The sequence below is a fragment of the Plectropomus leopardus genome, chromosome 9 (genome assembly GCF_026936395.1).
Source record: "Plectropomus leopardus strain MGB_pleo_1.0 chromosome 9, ASM2693639v1, whole genome shotgun sequence".
In the NCBI taxonomy this organism is placed as follows: Eukaryota; Metazoa; Chordata; class Actinopteri; order Perciformes; family Serranidae; genus Plectropomus; species Plectropomus leopardus.
The window spans coordinates 14,403,951-14,427,496 of NC_142184.1; the positions used below are offsets into that span (position 1 = coordinate 14,403,951).

The following is a 23,546-nucleotide window of genomic DNA, read 5'->3' on the forward strand; positions in this document are numbered from 1 at the left end:
GACTCTCTTCACAGCCGGATAGCACTGAACACAGAGATGATTGCGAGACATTTAAGATGAAAGAATGAAAGGAGATAACCAACAGGTGATGAAGACAGGGCGATGAAAAAAGCTGCAGGGGGCAGTTTCATTATGGTGTTGAGCAAAGTGAGTGGCGATGTGGAGCAGCAACTCTAAATGATCGAGAGACCTTTGAAAAAGATTCCTGGTTGCTTCCACCAAAAATATTTTAGTGTTACTATTATAATAATCATTTGAAGTAGAGCTGATTAATCAATTTTGGAGTATTTCCCAAACCTCCCCTCAAGAACCTCTTGTCCTGCATGTGTTATATCTCTCCCTCTGATCATTTAATTCAGCTGTGCTGGAGCAGGAAGAGATCTAAAACATGCATGACAAGAGGTACTCAAGTAGAGGTTTGGGAAACACTGGATTAATGGATTGGCATAAAAAAGACACACTTTTCCCAAGTCCCATCATTTTTTTGCAGTTTTTTGTATATCCCATCATCTGTGCTGTTCTGCAAAGCAGTTCGTATGTGTGATGGTGCAGAGGGCCACATCACACCGCCTGGCCTACAGTGATCACAGAGTTTACATCCATAAGATGCCCTCCTGCTTGTTAGACTGTCTCCTGATTTACCCTTGTCTCAATATTATTATTATTATTATTATTATTATTATTATTATTATTATTATTATTATTATTAGTATTATTATTATTATTATTATTATTATTATAGGGGCTACCAGCGTTTATTCTAATGCAGGAGGCGCTACCAATAACACAGAGCGATAGATACAGTAGGATTAGACCAATCACAGTGCAGTTTGCTTCAGATGACGTGTGGCATACGTAGCGGTGACAAAGTGTCGGATCGTCTTCCGATTGGTGGACACGACCAAACAAACCTCTGACCTCTCTCCAAAGGAACTATGGGAAACCAATATGGCGTTTAGCATCGATGCTAATGTACTCTTATCATCGAAATATGGATAAAATATGGACGGAAGACACCCAATATCGGATCTATCATCATGGATTTATTGAACAAGGTCCCGATAAAATACCCGAATTCCGGGGCTGGATACTGAGGCCTCTAAAAAAACTACGATGCCGATCGGAGTCCCTCTGAACGGCACAGACGGCAGCTTCCACGGGAAAAAAGTAAGATCCGACAAACGGTCTCAAAGTTATTAAAACCTTTCCAAACGATACAAAGAGGGTTTAACAGATAAAACAAAGAATTTTAAGATGGCACCTTGTGCTTAAATGTGCACATTTTTTTCACTTTTGTTTTGACATTTTGAAGTTATTAATCGAGGAAATGCGTGTCAGACATATCGATCATGAAAGTAATTGCTAGTTGCGACAGACAAATGAGGAAGACAGAGTTAAGAGGAGGAGACAGGGACATTTGAGTATTTTGACACTGTTATCTCTCTACATTCATCTTTAAGCAGTTTCCACCTCTGCGTCAGACATAATCTTACAAAAAAGGATCCTGCGGCACAAACTTCACCTTTGACACATGAAAAAAAATTAGGTCGACTGAGGAGATGGACAAAAAATGTTGACTCTTTAAAAATAAATACAAGAAAATAAACATTCGTCTGGATCAGAAATGATTATATAATCACTCTTAACAATTATATGTTGAGATGACTAAAATGAGATCGAGCACTACCTCCCACTCAAAGCCATTCTGCCTCTGCAGGATTTAATCATGGCTTTAATGAGGCGCAGATTCATTGTGTTTGATTTAACATCATTTGTCAGGTCCTTGTCCTCTTAGCTCTCTCTTAATATGAGGCTGTTGTCACCCAAAAATTAAGCTTTATAAAGGGATCTGTTGTCACAACATAATTAGTCGACTAGGCCCATTCGAGTCAATTTCTCTTTTAGTGATCTTCTTTTGTTGCTCCTTCTACATTCAAGGCTATTGTCACAAATTGTAAAACCAGATTAGTAATTCCTTCCTTCTCACATCCTTTACACTAACAACAAGAAACCCACCAGAGTTGGAGAGGTGGTGACAATAGGATTGGACTCTTTCCAAAGCGTACCCAGACATATTCAAGCCAGTGACGAGTTCAAGGTCTAAGAGTAGGAAGGATGTGTATTAAATGTGGCCAAACATAGTAAAGACCTTGTGTTTTTTTCTTATACGTGTGGTCTTACTTCCCCGCCGGGGATGATTCGTACAATAGTGCAAACTGTACACACTCACACTGTATGGATTTGCTTGTGTGTTCAGGTCATTAAAATGTTACAAATCCCCCGTAAAATTAGGTAAACTACAGGCAGCCCTCTCTCTCGGTGCTTTACCAGTTTCCAAAAAATGATCGTCTTCATTAGTCAGAAATGTCAGAATCTTCTTGTTCCCAAGTAACCAAGTTAGAAATTAACTTTTTGTTTTATTAATATCTGCTTACAACTATATTGTAGTTGTTTTTTTTTAAATAATTATCATAACTTATGGTTCAAAATTTCTCAGATTATCTCATTTATATTCCAGTCTTACAAAGCTCGGGTTCATTTTTGTGATAACTGAGAGGGAACTTTTATCACTGAGATAACAGCTGCAGCACAGCCAAGTGCATGATGGTTATGCTGACTCTTTGCTACATCACAAATACAGAACGTATTCGTTCTCAAATCTGCAAGACTAATATCTCAAAACACAACAGAGAAACTAAATTATCTGCATGGTTATATAAAACAAAATGTAAGTGGTAAAAAAATCTTATTTTGTTACATTTGGGTGAGCCAACTTTCTAAAAACTGTTCAATCCATAACTCTGGATGTAACCATCTTGTCGCTGCAAACGGGCAGTTCTTAGAAACTTTTTTTCAAAACTGAAAACTTATTTGAAAGCTCAAGGATGCGCAGAGCTTCTGACATTAAATATGTGAGAGTTGGTTGCCAACAAGCATTACACTCGTGAGGTATGGCATCACAAATCAAAGAGAAACGGTTACCAAACACAGTTTCCTTGAACACATCAATATGAAGTGTTTTCAGAGCGGTCCCTGGCTGCAGATGCATCAGCAGGGGATGAAAACGTTAGGATGTAAGGAATAAAAAAGCTAGTGTCGCAGCTCTGCTGGAACTCAGTCTTTTCCAAAAGGTTTATGTAAAGACTTGTTAATAGACTAAAACTCGCTTTGACTTTTCTCCGTGTATTAAAGGACGACTTCACCCACAGAATGATTATTTGTATATCAATTACTCACCCAACGTTATTTGGAATTTGTGAACAAAACTTTTTCCCGCATGCCTCCGCAGTGAAAGATTAATCCAAAAATAGCAAAAATTCTTGATGCATTGAAGTAAAAGGGGCTGCATTTAACAACAGCAAAACAGTGTCTAAACTTCTGCAGGAGTACAACTGATGCATTTTCTAGGGTTGGGTACCAAACTTTTAACTTAACTTTTACCAACCTAATTACGTCAGAACTACAGGGTACCGATTCTGTATGTCAGTACCAATCGTCTGTACCTGAGAGCACATCCGTGTGAAAACACTGGGTTTAGACAAGAAGTGTAAGTGCTGTGAGGTGCCTGAAAGCCAGGAAGCCAGCCACAGCGTTTCTACTCTGGCAACCTGAGCCACACTTTCAACTTCGGAAAGGAAGTGGAAGCACCGGAGGCCTGGTAGCCCACCGCATGGCTCCGCAGCCGCCCAGTTGGCTTTCAAGCGAATCAAAACTAGCGCTGCTGTGTCGACGGCCACGATATTTCAACATCTGGTCTATTTTCTTTTCTTCATTATTAAAGTAATATCCTAGTCTCACTGCCACACAAAAACAAACATACTTTAACAGACGGACGGAGGCAGACGATTAGATTAGAAAAGAGCAGAGGAGCAGAACTGTGTTTAAGTCTATAGCGTTACCCTAAGCTTGTTCAAAATGTACATTTTTTGTCATGACAGACAAAGCAAACTGGTAACAAATTCAAGGAAAAAATAAATAAAATAAAACTGATATGCTATTGTTTTCACTAAACCCTTGCTCTTTAAAACACTTCTGCATAAACAGTCTCACGCACAGATGAGTAGCACACCTGTGCAGCTCAGTGGAGTGCACATGCAGAGGTCAAATGCACTCACCTTGGCGTGCAAATCTTGTATAAAAGTTTTTAAAACAGTGGGTTTTAGCACAAAATGCAAAAATGCTAAGCACGTAACTATGTAAGTGATTAATCATTCTCCACGCGTTGTGTGAGAGTTTATAAACAGATGTGTTTCATCATGCATTTCTCAGTTTTTGGCCGTTTTCTTCGCAGAATCAGTGTAAGACAGGGTGAATAGTTTATATACAAATGATCATTTTGTGGGCAAAGTATTTCTTTAAACTGTTTCCATTTGTCTCGCTCTAAACAAATGACTTGTTCAGGCTTTATCCAAATCACAGTCCTGTCCTCTGTCTCACCCTACCTGACCTGCTCAGCACAAAGTATTTCTCGACTCTGTGCACCCGACTCCCCCACCGCCATACCTCACCCCTCAGCGCAGCCAGATGCTGCCAACTTCTGACGAACAGCTGCAGTCCAAGGTCACTCCCTCCCCCGGACAGACAGAGGCTTGCGAACAGTCCCAGGCTGTACCAGTACTAATCTGCAGTGTTTGAGTTACCACGTATATCTCTGGAAACAAATATTTACCTTTTATCATCTTTCCTGTTTTAAAAATATGCTTCTGTCTGTGCTCTTCATTTTAAGAAACAGTTATCTTAAGGCATTTCAGTCAGATTATAGCATTCACAGTGACGGTTCACTGATGAAACAGCCTCAGCTACCATATATAACCTCACACTGGAGCTCTATATTGAGAACAGAGACAAACATAAAAGATTAAAATAATGTTTTCCTGCTGAGAGCTCAATGAGATTTGAGTCAGTTTCAGGTCACGTTTACAAAAGGCGGCATAGCACAAGATGAGACGGAGAGCGAGTTACACAAGTTAAGTGTTCAAAGTAAATTTAGCCGACACCAACGGCTCAAGAAAAATGTTTCCATCATTATGCTGCTTTGTCAAAAAGAGTCTAAATTTACTTTGGAGATACAGTGATTCAGAGCCACAGCTGGAAAAAAAACAGCGAGTGATTTGATAGGCGGAGGCATGTGTCAGACTGTGGTAGATTTGTATGTGAAAGCAGGCCAACGGACTGAAGAAAAATATTGGTTTTTAGGAAGGCTCATGTGATATGTTTGTTTGGTCAAGACCAGAAAGTCAGATATGACTTTGAAAAGCAGGACAGAGGAGACACTCAAATTATTTAGGTCTTTATAAGGCTTAAATCAGTCAGAGAAGAAAAGTGTCATTATCGCTGAAATTATTTGTCTATAATTGATAAGTCAGATCATCGGATAGATGAATAAAATAGATCATTACTGTCCACTATGGTGGAATTTTTTTTTCCTTGGCCCACAGACACAGGAGACAATCAAATAAAAAGCAGACAATGGGCCTTAATCAAATGTACATGGTCCACAGAGTTGTTATGGGTGTTACAATTAGCTATTAACATTTTTTGTACCAAGCTGTTAATATGTTTACCTCTGCAGTAAAGTTGGCCATTTTAACAGAGGCGTCTATGGGGATTTAATTTGTTTAGGAGCCGGCCTCAAGTGGCCAGCCGAGGAACGACAGTCTTCGGCGCTTCCACATTAGCTTCACTTTTCAGCTTCAGATGTTGCCTCAGCACTGTTGAGTTAAAAATATTGCTTGCATTTGGGATGAAGGACATCTTAAATTCATTTTTAGTTGGCAGATGGACTCTATTGCGCCTCCAAACCGGTTGGAGAAAGGATGGGCGCTATCTGCCAAAACACTTTTTTCCTGTTTCTTACTGTAAATATTTGGATCAAGGGCTTTTGTAGTTTGCTAAAGCCAAGGACCCAAAAATGACAACTTACTAGTTTTTTAAATGTGAGAAATTGTCGCTTTTCTCTATTTTATGTTAGCCTGCCGCAGCGCCGTCTTGATTCTCCTAATCCTGCTTTGTGCCAAAACGTGGGCATGTGTAAGGTTTAACATTATATTATTGTTGGCTTACAATTAAGTTACAGTGTGCCTCAGGAGATTTTGCGGAGAAAAGCAAATGTAATGTAACAGGTAGTGTAACGAATGACTTTTTACAGAAAGTAGTTAGGTGAACATATGCATTACTCTTTTTAAAAGTAACAAGTAATGTGCAAGACATTACTTTTTATTTTAGAAACGACCCCAACACTGTATTAGTTATGCAAGCAATATGACAGTAAGGTGACAAAAATGATGGTGTTGCTTGTATATAGCAGAAAATGCCACAGAACAAGGACAAAAACACATTATTTTTCAGAAAATAAACTTGCAGTGGCAGGTTGAGGACTGATTAGCCTGTGGTGCCAGTCAACAGAGTAATGCCTTATGGGTTTTTTGCAGATGAATTCCAGCTGCATGCACAGCTGTTTTCATGGATCACATCAGTAGCACTGTGTGAAGCTGCTGAACACATGAACTCTGTTATTAAGTTTTGTAAATTATACTAAAACAGTAGTTACGATCTTTGTGCACCTTTGAGAAGCTGCACAGCTGCAGCAGACAACCTCCCCTTCCAACACTAATAACCCCCATTGTCTGGGCCAATCTGCTGCTGTGACTAACTCAAACCACCACAACTGGAACCATCTTCAAGCTTCTTGACAGTAATGAGAATATCAGGTGGAGGAAGTCTTTGATTTAGAAAAGATGTTCTTCCACCTGCCACGAGACGCAGATATATGATTGAGAATGAAGGAGATGCTGTGGACACACAGAGCTCATGAAGGTGTTTGAACCCTCTCCACCTGTTTGAAGTTGTCAGTCCTCTGGTGTGATTTAAGTTTTTAAAGGGTGAAAACTCTGGGAACAGCATCATGGGAAAATAGTTCCTCTAAACCGCTGAGATCAAAGCGGGCTCTGCGCACTGACTCCAGCTCCCGTGTATGTGGTCCGTTTCAGGTGTAACATAAACCACAACAGAACAGAGGATAGATATCAAGACAAAAACCACCATAAACTTTATATTTTTATGCTCACAAATGTTCCAATCTGTCAACCAATGAAGAAATCTCAGAAAATGAGCATCTTTAATGTCATCATGAAAATATCATCACTGAATCTTGAAGCTGCGGAATAAAAGCATTTCAGCGTATTTGCATTCAGCACTGTTCCTAGTAATACTGAGTTAGTATCATCATCAGGTTACTCACAAATCCCTGCACATATATACTGTAAAGAAATGTAAACATGTTTTGACATTTCTTATATAAACTATTTTAAACAGCTATATAACATGAATTACATTATCTTACTATTTTAACACCAGCCTCTCCTCAGTCCTCCACATTCATCATACTACATGATTCTACCACTAGAGGGCTCCGTGCATGACATCTGTATTGACAACAGCTTCGCTTGACACATTTCTATAGCAGTCATCTCCAGCTGTTATGTATAAATAAATGTTTCTCTTGCCAGCTGACGACTCATAACATAGATCCAACATCATGCAACATGCTGTGGTTCAGGCCTACAGTGTGGGGGGCGTCTCACTCTGCCAGGAAACTTCCTCTGCTACACAGGAAGTGATGCATTTTTAAAATTCACAGGAAACAGCAGTGGTTTGTTTGGGATAAACATTAAAAAAAAGTCCACCAGACTAAATACAGAAAGCAGTCAACCCTGAACTGCACTGACAGATTTTAGTACCACTAACTAAACATGATATGATAAAATCTCAGTAAATATAAAACATTATTTATTTGACTAAATACAAAAACTACCTTCCACAAAAATATTGTTACGATGGGTACTTTTTAAAACTTTGCACAAATACACAGCAGAACGAAACCAAAGCTAAGCAAACCATTTAATAGTTTACTCTATAAAATGTTCCAAAAACCTCAATACGTCATCTTCAAACAACTAGTTTCAAGTCCAAAAACACAAAAAAATGATATATTTTTTCAATTAACATTTTTATATAATCAATCACTTAAGACAAAGAAAATCAGCCAATCCTTTCAACTGACTTGTGGAACCAAACATGGCATTTTTACTTGAAAAAAATACTTTTATTATTAATGAAAATAGCCACAAAACATTTTTTTGTGGATTGACTAACAGATGAATCATCGAATAGTTTCAAGTCATTACCTTCGAACAGGAAATGTAATTTTGTCAGGATTAATCAAAAGATCAATAGTTATATTAAACAATACTGAAAATAATTGTTAGCAGCTCTGTACAGTCTAATAAATTCAATTTCATGCTTTGGTTTGCAGATATTGAACAATGGGATGAACAGATTTTTTTTTTTTATCATAACTGCATTACTGTCCAACTGCAAAGTATTTATACTTCATCCAGGACTACAGGCTGCATGTTTTCTGGTCTGGATTTTGTTTAATGAAGCATGATAGCTGAGCTCTTTGAGGATATTCCAGGAAAAGTATTTCACATGAAAGCATTTCAGATACCCCCCCTCCCCCCCTCCTCCTCCTCCTCCTCATGGTTTTGTTGTTTCATTAAGTGTGACCCACTGGGACAACAATGGCAGAAACAGAAGTGCGACTGTGCAAGTCTGACTGGGTTAATTTCTTACAACATTAGATCACCAACCCTGGAACTCAGTAAATATTAACAAGCAGTGTCCTGCCAGTCGAAAGCCTTCACAGTGATCTGGTGCAGTCATCGCTGTAGTGTAACTACAAGGATAAAGCTGAGTTATTCAAACTAATTCTAGCTTCTCCGTACAACTTATTTTGCTTTAAAAGTGATCCACCTCTATACGTCTTACTGGTATATACAGTCAGAAGCTTTCAGATTAAACAGCAGTGTGAATATTAGTGTCAGGATATCAGACGATTGTGCATAAAGCTTTTTATACCCTGGTAAACCAAGTAGGGTCGGGTCAGCCCTCTCAAGAGCTTATGAGCAACCTGAATCTCTGGAGATTGACGGACGCGGAGGAGGGGAGGGACAGAGAGATCAGCAGCAGGAGAAATCCTCTAAGGATCATCTGCAAACCTTTCACCTCTGCAAAACAACACACCAAGGCTTATCAAGCTTTATATCATGAGAATGATGTTACAAGTGTAGCAGCGTTTTACAATCAAACCAGCACAGACTATGCCTTTGGAGATGTATTTTGAATTCTAACGTCCTGCTCCAGTTTGTGAATCCAGCATGATGACAGAGGACCTTTGGGAAAATTAGAGCGTTTCTCACACTGTGCTATTTGCATCTTAAGGAAGGTGTAATTACTGGTCCTAACGACCACAACAAACCCAAAGAAACAGACTAAAAGTAGCACTATGATTCATGTGTATAAAACAGAGCCTGTAATGGTGCGTAATCCCTTCCAGATGTGTGAATCTAGGAGGAGCACAGCTTAAATGTCAATTTATCTCCACCATACGAGACTCTCTTTCAGTGAACGTGTGTGTGTGTGTGTGTGTGTGTGTGTGTGTGTGTGTGTGTGTGTGTGATTGACTTAGTAGGAGCATGTGTTAGTGTGTAGGTCACTGAAAGTGCATGTTAGAGCAGCAGAGAGAGACAGAGGAAGACAAACTGAGGGAGTGAATCCAGTGACAAGCTCTTAAAGCTGCATCATTTTTCTTTCTGGATCACCTGATTCAAAACGTCGTAGGCACTCTGCAGGAAGAGGGGAGGACAAACTAACAGTCAGCAGCAGCACAGTCTGCTCAAACATAACTAGCTCATATGACGAAAGTTCAGAAAGTTCAGTTTTCACAGACAAGTAATTGCATCATAATAATTATGGTGCAAAAGTCAAGAGACATAAAATAAAATGGGAAAAATTAAAATAGAAATGAAAGAATATAAGAAATACGTAAAAAAGTGGTTTACGTTTTTTCAGCACGTCAATAATAAGTTGCTGCTCTGTAGGATTCAGCAAATTTGTGCACAAATGATATTGAGGACAAGGAGAACATTTTTAATTATGGCTTTCTGCGGAGCAATGACAGCTACTTCTGTACAGAGGATTGTGTTTGCATGGGGAGTCAGAGTCAAGAGTGATGGGATCATCACGTGAATGGTCTCACTAAAACAGATTTCATCCAAAATTTCAGGATGTCAACAGCTGCTTTTAACCACATTTATCAGCGACTCATCAAAAGACAGGACGTAAAAGTCGCATGAATGTTGCTATCACTGTTCGGACTGAGGCCGCTCTGCAAGAAATCAGATCTGCATCCGATTTGGGACCACATGTAAAAAATGTCCCATATCAGTTTTGAAAAGATCAGATTAAAAAAAAAGTTATCTGAGATACATATGAGCAAAAAATCTGTTTGGGGCCATTTTGGCCTGCAGTCTGAATGTAGCTTCAGAGAGAGACAAGACGTGATTCCTAAGAGACATTCATCGTGTTGCACTTGGTTGTTCACATCAATAGTAACAAAAATAGTGATTTTAAAAATGTAAAAGCAGAGCTACAGTGAGTGGATCAGTTATGGCCAACAATGGCATGAAGATGGTGTGACTGCAAGTTCTTTATCAGCCTATGGGGGATAAAAAACTGCTCTAACGGCCAAAAACTCTCAGCGTTTAACTATCCCGGCTGCTCAGAAAATACTGACATTTCCACACAATGATCACATTTTCTGTCTCTTTCTCATTAACTGACTTATCACTAAGCCCCGCCACCATAGGTCACTCGGACAAACAATCGGCGCGCTGCCTAAACTAACAACGGCAGCTGTCAGTGTCAAGGACATATCCAAACATATACAGAACTTTTGGGCACAGAAGCTCTTTATTTCTCAACAGAAGCCATTAAAACGGTCTTCACTATGCGGCGGTATTGGCATTAGCCAGCATTTGCTTTCTATGTAACGTCACAGCTATGTTAATGTTGATGGTTTTCAGTTGGATGGGCTTTAACTACAACCTTTTGCTACAGTTAACACTGATGTCCAAATGTCACAGAACAAAAATACTAAGCAGATGACATGATGAGCTACGCTACTAAGCTGAAGCTGAAGTTGATGTTATACATGATGTTGCCGACACAGTGTATGAGGTTATACATAAACTTGTCATTTTGCTTACACGATGTTGCCTTACCTTAGAACAAATGTAGACACTCTTGTTAATATTCTCTGTGTGCCACATAGCTTAATCCAAAGGAGACATTTGCTCTGTTAATGTGAGGTTTAGGGTACGGGATAAAATAAAGTCCATATTCTAGCCCCCATTTTTTAAGTTTTAAGTGCATAAATTTTAGTAAAACAGCAGGGAAATCAAAATTTTTTGGATGTTTTTCTATGAGGGTCCATCGTCAGGATGTCCGAGTGCATTGTGTAGCTGCATGAAATGTGATTGGCTCGTGGCGTTTGGCAACTGTCCTTGGGCATTTATTTTACACTTTTACATTTTGACAAAACAATGGAGGGGAGGCTAATAAATAAATTATTGATAAAAAAAAATATCTGTTTAATTCAGTACAGCTTGTTTATTCTTGTTAATCTTAATGTGGTTTTATTTAAATTGGAGAGCTGTGTGCTAATATAATAATAATAAAAATAAGTAAGGTATGGCATCAATTTAAAAAAAAGTCTCTTATAGATGCCAAATATAGATGAAACGTCTCATAACATCAACTCTCACTGTCCATGATTCAGTTAATTATGGAAATCAAACATTTGTACGATGGGCGTCCTATTTTCACACATTAAACAAACACAACATGATTAATTGTAGAGAAACCTGTCAATGAATTTTAAAAAAAAGGAATTACCATGTGTAAACAGCAGTATAACAGGAGACATGCTTTACTTTCATATTGCACATGCACACATATTCATGTGAAAGCCTTACAAACAAACTATGGCAGATTAACTTATAAAGTTTGTTTGTCTAAATTCCTAATTTTGAAAATACAAGGTTTTATCCTGAAAAATGTGCTATTCACTAACAGCAATGTAAATGTTATAGCTGAATGTCATATTTTCTTTAAATTTCCTTTAATCTTTTATCTGCTCCAAATAAATTCCAAATAAACACCCAGTGATGTGTTCGATGAGGTTACCACTAGTAGTAGGCTACAGAGGAGGAAGTGGGTATATTCTCTATTATATTCTAACAGCATTTTTGGGCTGAGAGGTGGACACACTGTAAGTCAGTGACATTCAACTTACGGCAGGGATTCACATCGGGTTTTTTGTACTTTTAATGTAAATAAAGTGCCAAATTGGATAAAATACATCAAAATAAAGCTAGTGCCTGGGGAGGAGATCCCACAGACCCCTCTACACCTTTCAGGCTAATCCCCCGATGTCTCCAAATCCTAGAAATGCCCTTGTGTACACCTGACCCACGTGAAGCTGGTGCAGCTGGCCCCTGGCCTCCTGTCGGAGTATCCCTGCTGAAAAAGAGAAAGAGTAGGGTATACCTCGTATAACTGTGTATAGCCTATATCACTGCTACCTACCTGCTAAAAACCTTCAACTTCTGAGTATTTGAGACATGTTAAATGCCAATTTCTTATCTGTAAATTCATTTTATTATGATAAAATGTAAGCCTTATACAAGAAAATACTGAGATGCAGATGGTGGCATGAAGGTGAGAAGCAAACTAGGATTGATAAATGATCTAAGGCAGTGTTTCCAAAAACCTCTCCTCGAGTACACTTGTGTTTTAGATCTCTCCTTGTGTTGGAGCAGGGAGAGATATTATATAGCAGGACTGGTGGTACTCAAGAAGGGGTTTAGGAAACTCTGATTAAAGAAAAAGTGTCTTAATTCGAGGATCAAGATGTGGCCTTCGCACTGTAACGTGCTGCCTGTTTGCTGCTTTTGCTCAGCTTCATGGCGAACATGTCTCTGTTAAGGACTCTGTAGGGGGTGAAACATGATGCATGTGAACTCCACAAGAAACAAACGTACAGTATTTTAGAAACCCTGAGAGCTCTCTATGCTTATACTGATAATGTGACTGGCATGCGGTGGAGGAGTAAACTGCATCTCTTCATGAACTAACTGTGATGACAGGCTACTTAATCAGCTGAGAATTCCTTTCAGGCTGAGGAAGTTTCTAAAAGTTAAGCTCCTCTTTACAAACTGCACGTTGAGATATACACGATCTGACCACACTGTGACAATACGTGAAGCACAAATACATTGTGTCTGTCTGTCTGTCTGTCTGTCTGTGTGTGTCCTGGCTGTGGGGTAACACCTGTTTTCTGCACCGCTGAAATAATGCACCTCCTCCAGCTTTCAGACGAGCTTCCAGTTCATAAATTTCAGTTGGACTTTGAAAGTATACAAGGCAGGAATTGTCAGCTACTGTTTGTAAGGTATTTCAGCGAAAGTGAAAGCAGACCCCATGTTGTGCGCTGTGTCCACGAGTTTTGTAGCATGTAGAGTTTTTATAAGTCCCGATCTCACCTGACCACTGGGCCCAAAAAGTTTCCGAGCAAAGTAAAATAAGAAGAAAATAAGACAGGTGCACTCAGTAGATTGCAGCTACAATTCTTGTGATTTCAGCAGACTCAGCACATTTCAGAAGCATCTAAGAAGTTAGGGAAACTACACGCCTTGTCTATTTTTGACAGAGTTAAGACACATTGCACAGAGCAGATCGAGTTTTCATGCTAATACAAACTGTATGTATGTTTGTAGATAGACAGACAGACATATGCATGTATTTCTAAATACTAAACCACAGTCAAAAATCTTTGATCCATGTCATTCAAAACTTGACTTTTAAGTAATAACTTTGTCTGTGGGCTTCATCACAACAAGGACATAACAATAAACACAACTAAAACAGACTAAAAAATAAACCATTTGAATATCAAGGACAAATGACCAAAGCAACAAAATCTACAAGTATACAAATCGGGCAGGCAAAATGCTCCACTGCTGAAACTCTCCCTGTGCAGCATCATGGCGTGCAGCCAACTTTAATGAGAATATAATCTTGCTTCTTTTCTCTGCTATGACAGTAAACTGAATATCTTTGGGTTGTTAAATAAACATTCGAGGACGTCATCTTGGGCTTTGGGATACACTGATCGCCATTATTCACCATTTTGACATTTTATAGACCAAACAACCAATCGATTCATTGAAAAAAATAATCTACAAATGGATTAACAATAAGAATAATTGTGAGTTGCAGCTGTGCTGACCTAGTGCCCAACTTTTGGCACAAATACCAGATTGATATCTATTTAAAAGATGATTTGGAGAAATGTGAGCGCAATTACAAGGAGCAATAAGACCTTTGGTTAGATAAAATACAGTCTTGAATTTTGATCTAAAGCAGATCTGAGCTAAGAGGAAATAAACAAGATTACAAATCTGAGCGGACATTTGTTCTGTGTTACAGGCTCGAATAGAGTATAATAAAAACTGACAAAAACACTGTTTCATGGCTACAGTTAACTGAATGGAAATTATAACAATGACTGTCTCTGCCTGCTGGAGTATCACATCCACAGTACTGATGGTTGTGTCCTGTTTCTGTCTGGTCTGCGCTCCATTGCAACCTCAATGTAACAGCACCTGAGGCAACATGTCTGAATTAAAGCTGTTTGTTCAAGCTTAAATGACACAAGCTGCTTGTGTGTCGCTGCTCCTTCACTGGTATGCTGCCATAGTTAGCAATATTAACACATCACTTTATCAAGACCGAAGCAAAATCCTAATGTATAATCCTTAAAAAGTGAAAAACACACAGCTCCTTTGAAGACATCCACACCAAAGTTTCTCCAAATGTCAAACTCTCAGTCTGTGTGACTGTTTGTACCCAATATGTTTAAAATATGAAAAGATAAGAACATATATACCACTGCTGCCTAAAACACAGATGGATGGTGACTGTGAAGAAAAAGTAAAAAGCAAAGAGTACAGAGAGAAGAAGGAGAGAAAGCTGCAGCAGTCGTGTCACAAGCTGTTGACAAGCCTTTCAGGGATAAACTTATGCAGTCACTAAATCAAGACTGACAAAATCTTCATACTTAAGAAAATATGAGGGACTAGCATTCTGGGACGAGCACATCACAGAAGAGATCTGTGTCTACAGAGCTGTCGCATCCTCTCTGGATGTGTGTAAACCTTCTTAACTGTGCAAAAAGACTAGAGACACAATTTCAGTGACAACTTAGTGCAGTCTTTGGAGACAGTTTGAAGATGGAGCTTGAGATTCAGATCACAGAGTATGACGGGGATGCTGAGGTTACAGGACCAGTCTTTGCTTTGAATATTCACAGTCGGACTATTTCACAACATCAGGACCCATGAAAGAAAAACAGCTAATACAAGAGATTACTTCAGGTCAAGCAGTTGCCTTATTTTTGTCTTTGCTTGTCAGTGTGCTGTGCAGTGATGTTCTCAGCTACAGTCAGTTTCATTTCGGCTTTTTTTTTTTTTTTTTTTTTAATCTAGTGTCGGCAAAAAAAAATGTTGCACGTTTTCAATCCGTCATTAGCACCATTAGCTTGTTTACCATATTACACTAATGTCCCTGTCACACTTAACGTCTCACTGAACTTTGTTCAAACGTTCAAACTTGATTTGGAAAAAAAGTTGAATATTCATTTTGAACAGCCAAATTGGACTCCACTCATTCTGAGTCGGCCCTGAGAGTTACAAATCTGATCTGATCAATCAAACAACAGAGTGAACAGTCATAAATCTAATATGAGAAACAAATCTAATTTGCCTGCGGTCCGAATGTAGTGACCCTTGAGTTGCACTCCAACTTTTGTTTACTTCAGCAGGATGGAGCTTACTATCTGGGAAGATAGGATGGAAGAATATTTAAACAGATGGTCTCCTTAATCACAAGACCACCTTGTTGCCAAGAAGTGAGAGGGGTAATGGTGGAAAGCAAGATGTGACCTAACTGGAAAAACAGGAACAAAGTGGAGAATTTGATGTATAAACGTTGTTTCATCAGGGTGTACCAGTGAACTCCCGGCCCCACCTCTCAGGAATGCCTGGCATCCAGCAGGCCGCCCTCATTCCCTCTGGCTGGGTTCAAGTGGAGGCGAGATCTAAGGCGACCGAGGGCCATTTGTCCCGGAGATCAGACAGACACCCAGACAAACCCACCCATGTTCCAAGAGCCATAAACCCCCTTTTAGGTGCTGGAGGGATTACCACTTCACTTTAAAGGTAAAAACTCTCAAAACTCACACCACTGTGCTGTTCACACCTGTTTTTGTCTCAATATACTGTACATAGCTCACAAGTATCATTTGGATGACATTATATAACCTGATGCATAACCTTTGCACCTTTACAGGACACCGCTGTTATCAGATGCGCATTAAAATACAGAAACAACACTATGAAGACCAAACCTTTCACCTGTGAGCTAAGTTCAATTGATGGTAAGTGATAGGAGCCTCACTGGATAGCGAGAAGGAGAGTACTCCCTCTTTGAACTTTAACCTCATAATTATGCCGAATCATAAATCTGTTCATCATTCACATGGGCCTCTGTAAACAAAGTACACTAATGATTGTTACATTATAAGTGACCACAGCCCATTGGTGGGGAAAAAGGAGAATATGTTGCACAGTCACTCAGTGTATTTGTGTTTAATTTGTACTTTGTGAGTATAAGTTTGAATAAGCCAGGGGGTTTCAAACTGGGTGCAAAGGGACAGATATTAGGCTGAACTTGCACCTGTATGTCATCTTTCTAGTCTTCCAACAACTCAAAGCGCTTTTCACTATATGCAATATTCACCCATTCACACACACACACACACACACACACACACACACACACACACACACACACACACACACACACACACACACACACACACACTCACATGGTGGTCAAGGCTATCATACATGGTGCCACCTGCTAATCAGTTAAACATTCACCTGCACTCACACACTGATGGCACAAGTAAAAAGAAACATTCATGCTGGTATTTAAAGGAAAACAACACATTATTATGCTACATTTAAGCTTCTCCTCTTAACTAAACCAAGACAATGAAAAGTATATTAAACCCTTTTTCCATCAAAATTAGGGTGTATGCAAATGTTTTATACACAGGAAAATCTGTTAAAACTGGACTGCTTTCCCATTGCCAGTGAACCAGTCTGTTCACACACAGAGTTTAGAATAATAACTGGATTTATAACTGGATGGAGAGTCAGTCTTATGAATTACTGCAGGGCAGAGTCACATGGACACTGTGTGTGAACAGGTTACCATGCTAACAGTAAACAACAAAGATGGTGACAGCTGTAGCCTCAAAATGCTAAGTAGACAGATGAGTTAAAAATGCACAACAAAAATAGACTAAAATGTTTTGTTTTTTAGTGACTACAAGGGGAAAAAATCAAAAAATGACATATTTGTCAAAAGATAAAAACTAAACTTGAAAAGGTGTCAACGTTATTGCTGATTCTAGTGTATGATTATACATTTGTTGTGTAAATAGCAAGCTCTCTCACATCTCTGTTATTCATTCCCAGTTTGTGTTCATTAAAACCTAAACTGAAAACCACAGGGGTGTAATATTTCACCTGTCCACCACAGGAATGCCAAGATTTCATTCAGGTGGTTTTCTTTCTGCATTCCTCAGTGGGAGCTACACACACACCTGTGGGGCTGAAAAATACCACAGTAACGACCCGCCTCCCAGCACACCCTGATACAGTTTCCACCTACAGCACTGAGGTGATGTGACCTGCTGTAATGTGACCCACAGCTCTTTGGTGGGGAGAGGAGAGAGATCTGATCCATCCCGGCTGGTTCTGCATGGGAGCCCAACAGACTGTGAGGCACAATGGAGGTCTTGTGAGCGACTCTGATGGAAGAATATCCTCCTCCTTTAATTACAGATGAGGAGGAGAAGCTGCAGACTTGTGCAAGAAAATAATGACAAAGCCATGAAGTCGGCTCAGGATATTTTTCATGTCTGGAGTCAGGGTGCTGAAGCAGGCTTTACAAGTACAACTTGTTTCCACAGGAGTTTAGAATAATTAAAAAACTGTACGTTAAAAAATCTCCCATGGTGCAACACTGGTATGATCAAGTGTCAAACAAATGCCCCCTCTGCAGATGCAAAGCAGCGTTAGCGCTGAGCTCGTGTCCCAGGGGTCGTGACTTCAGCTCCGGAGGTCAAGCGTTCACTGTGCAGCCACTAATGGACACAGTACACTGGAGAGGCAATGATGCTACACTGAAACTAAACCGCCTTATATAACACAGTTAATGATTTCCCTGGAGAAAAAGCACTGCAAGCCTTGTCAAATATTGTTCGAGCGAGGGGAGTGAACGTGAGCGTGTGTGTAGAAAGAGACATTTGAGGTGAAATATACAAAATGAAAAAAGTGATTTCAGTATTCACTCAGGCATCGCAAAACATCCGGATTTGGCCAACAGGAGGAACAACAGAAACATGCACAGCACACTGGAGACACTTGAGAGAAAAAAAATAAGTTTGAATCAGTGGCTGCATCCCTCTAGCTGTCTTCTCAGACAGATGCAGATGCAGCCGACCATGGTCAATGGGTCAAGCCCATCTAACACGCAGCGAGCACTTCCAGAAATAACCCCAGCTGCCCGTGAGTGGTGTCACAAACAAAGCCTCCCTCAGTAAACATAAACAACATTACAGGAAGAAGTAGAGCTCGAACGATAATAATAATTCTTGGATTAGCTGATCAACGGAAAAAATGTGTTTCAATCAGTTTTCAAAAAAATTAAGGCTGCATGATATGCAAAAAAAACATTATATTGCAATTCACATGCAACCCACCAGTTGGGAACCACTACTACAACACGCATGTCCAAAGCCTGGCCCATGGCCCATTTATGGCCCATACACTCATTTGAAATGGCTCACAGCATGTTTTTTCAAAACGTGGCCTGCCACACTACTGTATACTGGTCAAACAGGAGAGTTCATTTTGCATTTTTTCTGTCAAGTCAAGTCAAGTCAATTTTATTTATAGAGCCCATTATCACAAAACATGGTTTACCTCAGAGGGCTTTACAGTGTACGACATCCCTCTGCCCTTAGACCCTCACACCCAAGGAAAAACTCACGAAAAAGAACCCCTGTTCACGTCATGATGGCGAAATTATCATACAGTCTGTAGACAACTAGGAACTACACAGACAGAACTACTGTAGTTTCATAAACAGATGGTAAACAAGCAAACAAACAGTTCAACACACTCTCATCCTAACTCATAAAATATTGCTGCTTTTGCATCTGTTGTTGGCCAAGCGGCCATATTTGACAAGTTGGGAATGTCTGAACAATTACAGAGCAGCAGACATAACCTGCGAGGTAGCAAACATGGCCATAGCAAAAAAACGTTAAGTCAACTGAGAGGGCCGTTGCTTTCAGGAGCGGTGAAAAATGTACTTTTTGTAACCCATGCAATAAGAAGCTGGCCCTCGGGTTTTTTCACATTACTGAATCTAGCCCCCATTCAAAAGTTTGCAAAACCCTGCTGTATGTATTAAGGAAGAAGCCTTGTGAGATTTTAAACTGCAGATGAAACACTGCCATTAACAGCTGAGAAAACAACAAGCCACATAAGGTGACAGCGGCCTTTAAGCCTTGGGCAGAGAAAGTAAGGTATCATGGCAGCAGACAGTTTGTGTGCTGTGAGTGTTGTGAGTGCAGATGAAGCTCTGGAGGTCTCTGTAAGTGGCCTAATCTGTGACCCCGCAGGTCTGACCCACAGTGGCTTTAACAGCAATGTTAGACAAATGAGGGCAGGAGGACTGTCAGGGCAGCTTCATGTCAAAGCCTGTGAAAACTCCAGGCTGCTGTTGGAGGAGAAGACGAGCAGCGAGCGGCACCGTGCATCCCTCCCTCTGCCCTACTTCACACACGCATCACCATTTTGTTATGTGCTCATAATGCTGGGCCACATGGCAATTATAAAACAACTTCCACTGGGACTGTGTTGTGCGTGAGTGTTAATCTCACTCACTCACTCACACACACAATGATTAAAGTCAGGTATTGTGGGACTCTTTTTCGTAGATTACCAGGAAAGCTACCTAAAACTTTGAATCCTAGCTTCAGTTTTACTAAAATATGATCATTAAGTAACATATTTTACAAACTGCGGACCTTCAAACATGTCTTAAACCCTTACCTAACTCCAATGACATGTTCAGGTAAAATGGGAGAATAATGTTTTTTTTCTTTTCTTTTGATTTGTTTTTTTTTTTTTTAACAGATAAATCAGTTCAGTCATAAATGAATTTAATCATTAAGTAACTTCTGTGTATTTTTTTTCATGTCCAACTTCTCTACCACACTTTCCCTTTTTTAACAGACTGTATCTTTGATGCTATACTGTCTACACTGGACATGTTTGTGTACTTGCAAGTAAGAAACAGTTACGGCTAATTCAGGACTATCGTGGCTGACATGGAGTCAGTGCATCATGTTTGATATTTTTAAAAGACAAAAATGCTAAAAATGTTAGTGATATTACATGGTGGCACACAGTTGCATAACTAATGATTTCATGGCACATGACAGCCTAAACATGCTGGTTTCACAGCAGAAAAATGTCTCGTTTTACCGATTTCTTTGTCCCATTTTACCTCTATTCACTAAGTAGGAACTCAAAACCCCTTTTCCATAAAAGGTTTAGAGTATTGTGAAAATATTTTTATTAAAAGTCAAACAATTTATTTAATTCACCATCATTTTTAAATGTCTGGTTTGCCCAAACAAGCTACTCAGATCAATAAAAATGGTTATTTTATGCAAAGCACATTTGTTATAACAAACAATAACACCTTTGGTGACTGGCTGCTAATATTTAAAGAGCCCACACAGTAAAACCTTATTTGTCCCATTTTACCAGATGTTTCACGTTACCTGACTTCATACAGTGTTGGAGACTTTTGTCAGTGGTTCTTACCTTGACGCACAGTTTTCAACCTGACGGGACCTTTGTAGCAATTAATCACAGCTAAAATATCATAGAGGGGTAATCCAGACACAGGCAACCCTTCCACCTCCAAGAGCAGCTCCCCATCGCAGAGTTTACTGTCCTGACAAACCACAGCATCCTCCCTAACTTGTCCGATGTACGGAAACTCTCCATTCTCTGCTCCGCCGCGCAGATCCACGTTCAGCTCCCCGGACGCGTCCCGGATCACCAGGCAGTCGTTCACTTTATTGATCCAGTGGTTCTTCTTCTGTATTACTTTTGACATGATGACTCAAGTCTAAACCCGTTAATCCCGCGGAGTGGTGTAAAAACCAGCCGATGCATAGCACAGAAACAGTCCTAACAGAGAGAAAACTTCATGTTTGGGTGTCACTCCAAGTTGGGCCATTTTTACCCTCCTCCTGAGCCAAACCATGCTGCTCCCAGCGCGTGCAAATATCCCAGAGGATCAAACTCCAGATTGTTGCCGCTTCTGTTGTTTCTGCATCTTTTAACAACACGCGCTCTAATTCCACTGTCGCTTTTACATCCAAGCGCACGCCTCCTATCTCTATTAATCTGCTACTTCTGCCTCCCTCTCTTTCAAGTATTCCCTCCTTTTTAAAACTTCCCAGAAGAAAACATTTACCTATCCCGTGCGGCTCCTTTAGGCAGGTAACGCGACAAGTTCATCCTCTTTGCTCCTGCGCTGTGGATGGAGAAATATTGAGAGAGGGGCGCATGCGTCCAGCCTCTACTCCACGAGGGAAAATCCTACCCGACCCCACACCTACCGGGTCTTAACGCTCCTCCCCGCACGAGTTTCCAAACGGATTACAGCGATCTCCGCGTCTAATCCCCCCAGGAGCTCCAGCATTTAGTCCTTATTCATAAATAATGGAGCCCGCACCACAGAGACCAGTTTCTCTCTGCAGACCGAGCTGCAGCTTTATGAGTTTGATGGTTAAAACTCCAAACCAGCAGCTGCCAGAGGAGTCGTGCACCTTATCCTGGCACACTTTTTTCTTTTTTTTTTTTACTGGAAAAGTGACACAGAGCAAATGCTTTTGGACAAATTCAAACAGAAACTCTAATAGACCTACAGTGTTTTTGCATTCACTTGCTAAACAGCTTTGACAGTTCTCACGCAAATAAATACAAAATATCGTATTTAAGTAGATTTGTGCTGGAATGTAACTAAGTACATGTACTCAAGTGATGTGCATTAGTAGCCTACAAATTTGAGGTACTTTACTTGACCTCTTTTAATTACATGCACCTTCTACTCCAGTACACTCCAGAGGAAAATATTGTAGTTTACTTTACTCCACTACATTTATGTGATAACTTCAGTTAAATTTCAAATTAGACGTTTGTACACACACAAATGAGTGATTTGTCCATCGATTAAAAAAGTCCACCACTGAGATAGTAGTAGTAGTTGTAGTAGTAGTAGTAGAAGTAGTGGTAATAGTAGCACTAGCAGTAGTAGTAGTAGTACTTTCAAGTCAAGTCCCCCAAATTTGTAATTGACTTCAGTATTTACAGAAAACAAATAATCATCTGGTAAAATGTATTAATATTGATGAGACTACTGTACATAAATGTTGTATAGGGATCATCCACTTACAATAACACAGTTCAATAATGAGATCATTTCATGGGCCGAAAATGCTCTTTTATTCCTTTGTTTTCTTATATTGTATGGTGTTGTAAAAAATATTTTTATGTTGCTTGGTCACATTTCCATTAATAAGTAACAGCATGAATTTGAAGCAAAGATTTAAAGTAAATTTAGTAATAACCTTCAAACATTTTGAACACTTGTCACCAATTTGACTTCCACCATCTTCCTATAAACCTGACTATTGTGAGGAGATCCCCCAAAGTGACTCAGAAAGACTTTCACAAAGGGTTAAAGAAACACAATAGTCAAACTATTTGTGTTATATTGTAAATGTAGATATTTCTGTCTAGATTAGTCCTTTAGTCTTTTTGACAAGCTCAGCCATCATTTAGCTGTAGTTTCCATTTCATCATTACAATTTGTAAGTTTATCCTGTATTCACAAACACAGCTGTTTTTATTCCCTAAGAAGATGACAATTTGTAAGTCAAATAGGTTTTTCCTCCAACTGCCCTAAAAAGGAAGCCAAACCAATGTGATTTCAGAGAAAGCGAAAAGATCCCTTGTCAATGCCTGATAGTAACTTTATCCCTAATCATACAAATATATCTGCAGTTTGGATCAGAGCGAGGAGGGATCAGGTGAGAAACACATGCCACTGCAGAGGAAAAACAGGCACTCTGTGTTTCCTGCCTGCTCAGATAAAGTACAGTAACTGGCACTCTACCACAGCCTGTGAGGGCAGTGGCCTGGATAGCAGTGCATGAAAGGCAGCTTTCCATCCCATTACATCCCAGTGTTGAGTGCTGGGAGTGTTCATGTTGACTCAACTGTGTCACTTCTTACCTCTCCTGTTAGTCATATAGAAGTTATTTGTCTTGAACAACTAAAATATGTCCATCACTCTATTTTTGTAACGTGGTCGGTTTGAATTTGATTCATATGTATGTGTATGTCTGGTGAGCACAACAT

General features: G+C 39.7%; 1 protein-coding gene and 1 long non-coding RNA gene across 11 annotated transcripts in view; one reads left to right on the forward strand and one right to left on the reverse strand.

Annotated features, from left to right (window-relative positions):
* The window catches only part of LOC121947397 (membrane-associated guanylate kinase, WW and PDZ domain-containing protein 1-like), a 118,634-nt gene extending 96,946 nt beyond the window's left edge, over positions 1 to 21,688 (reverse strand). For 5 of the 10 annotated variants that reach the window (XM_042492435.2, XM_042492437.2, XM_042492436.2 and 2 more), the window contains exon 1: positions 20,937 to 21,682. In XM_042492435.2, coding sequence (XP_042348369.1) covers positions 20,937 to 21,234 — 298 coding nt within the window. In that variant the 5' untranslated portion in view covers positions 21,235 to 21,682. Of the gene's footprint in view, positions 1 to 20,936 lie in introns of all 10 variants that reach the window. The other 5 variants (XM_042492430.2, XM_042492434.2, XM_042492440.2 and 2 more) reach the window with 3 other exon arrangements.
* LOC121947399 (uncharacterized) lies at positions 703 to 20,930 on the forward strand. Its single transcript, XR_006106076.2, has 4 exons — positions 703 to 1,167; positions 15,964 to 16,181; positions 16,312 to 16,399; positions 17,618 to 20,930. It is a non-coding gene; the product is annotated as an uncharacterized LOC121947399 (long non-coding RNA).
* Positions 21,689 to 23,546: the final 1,858 nt, after the last annotated feature.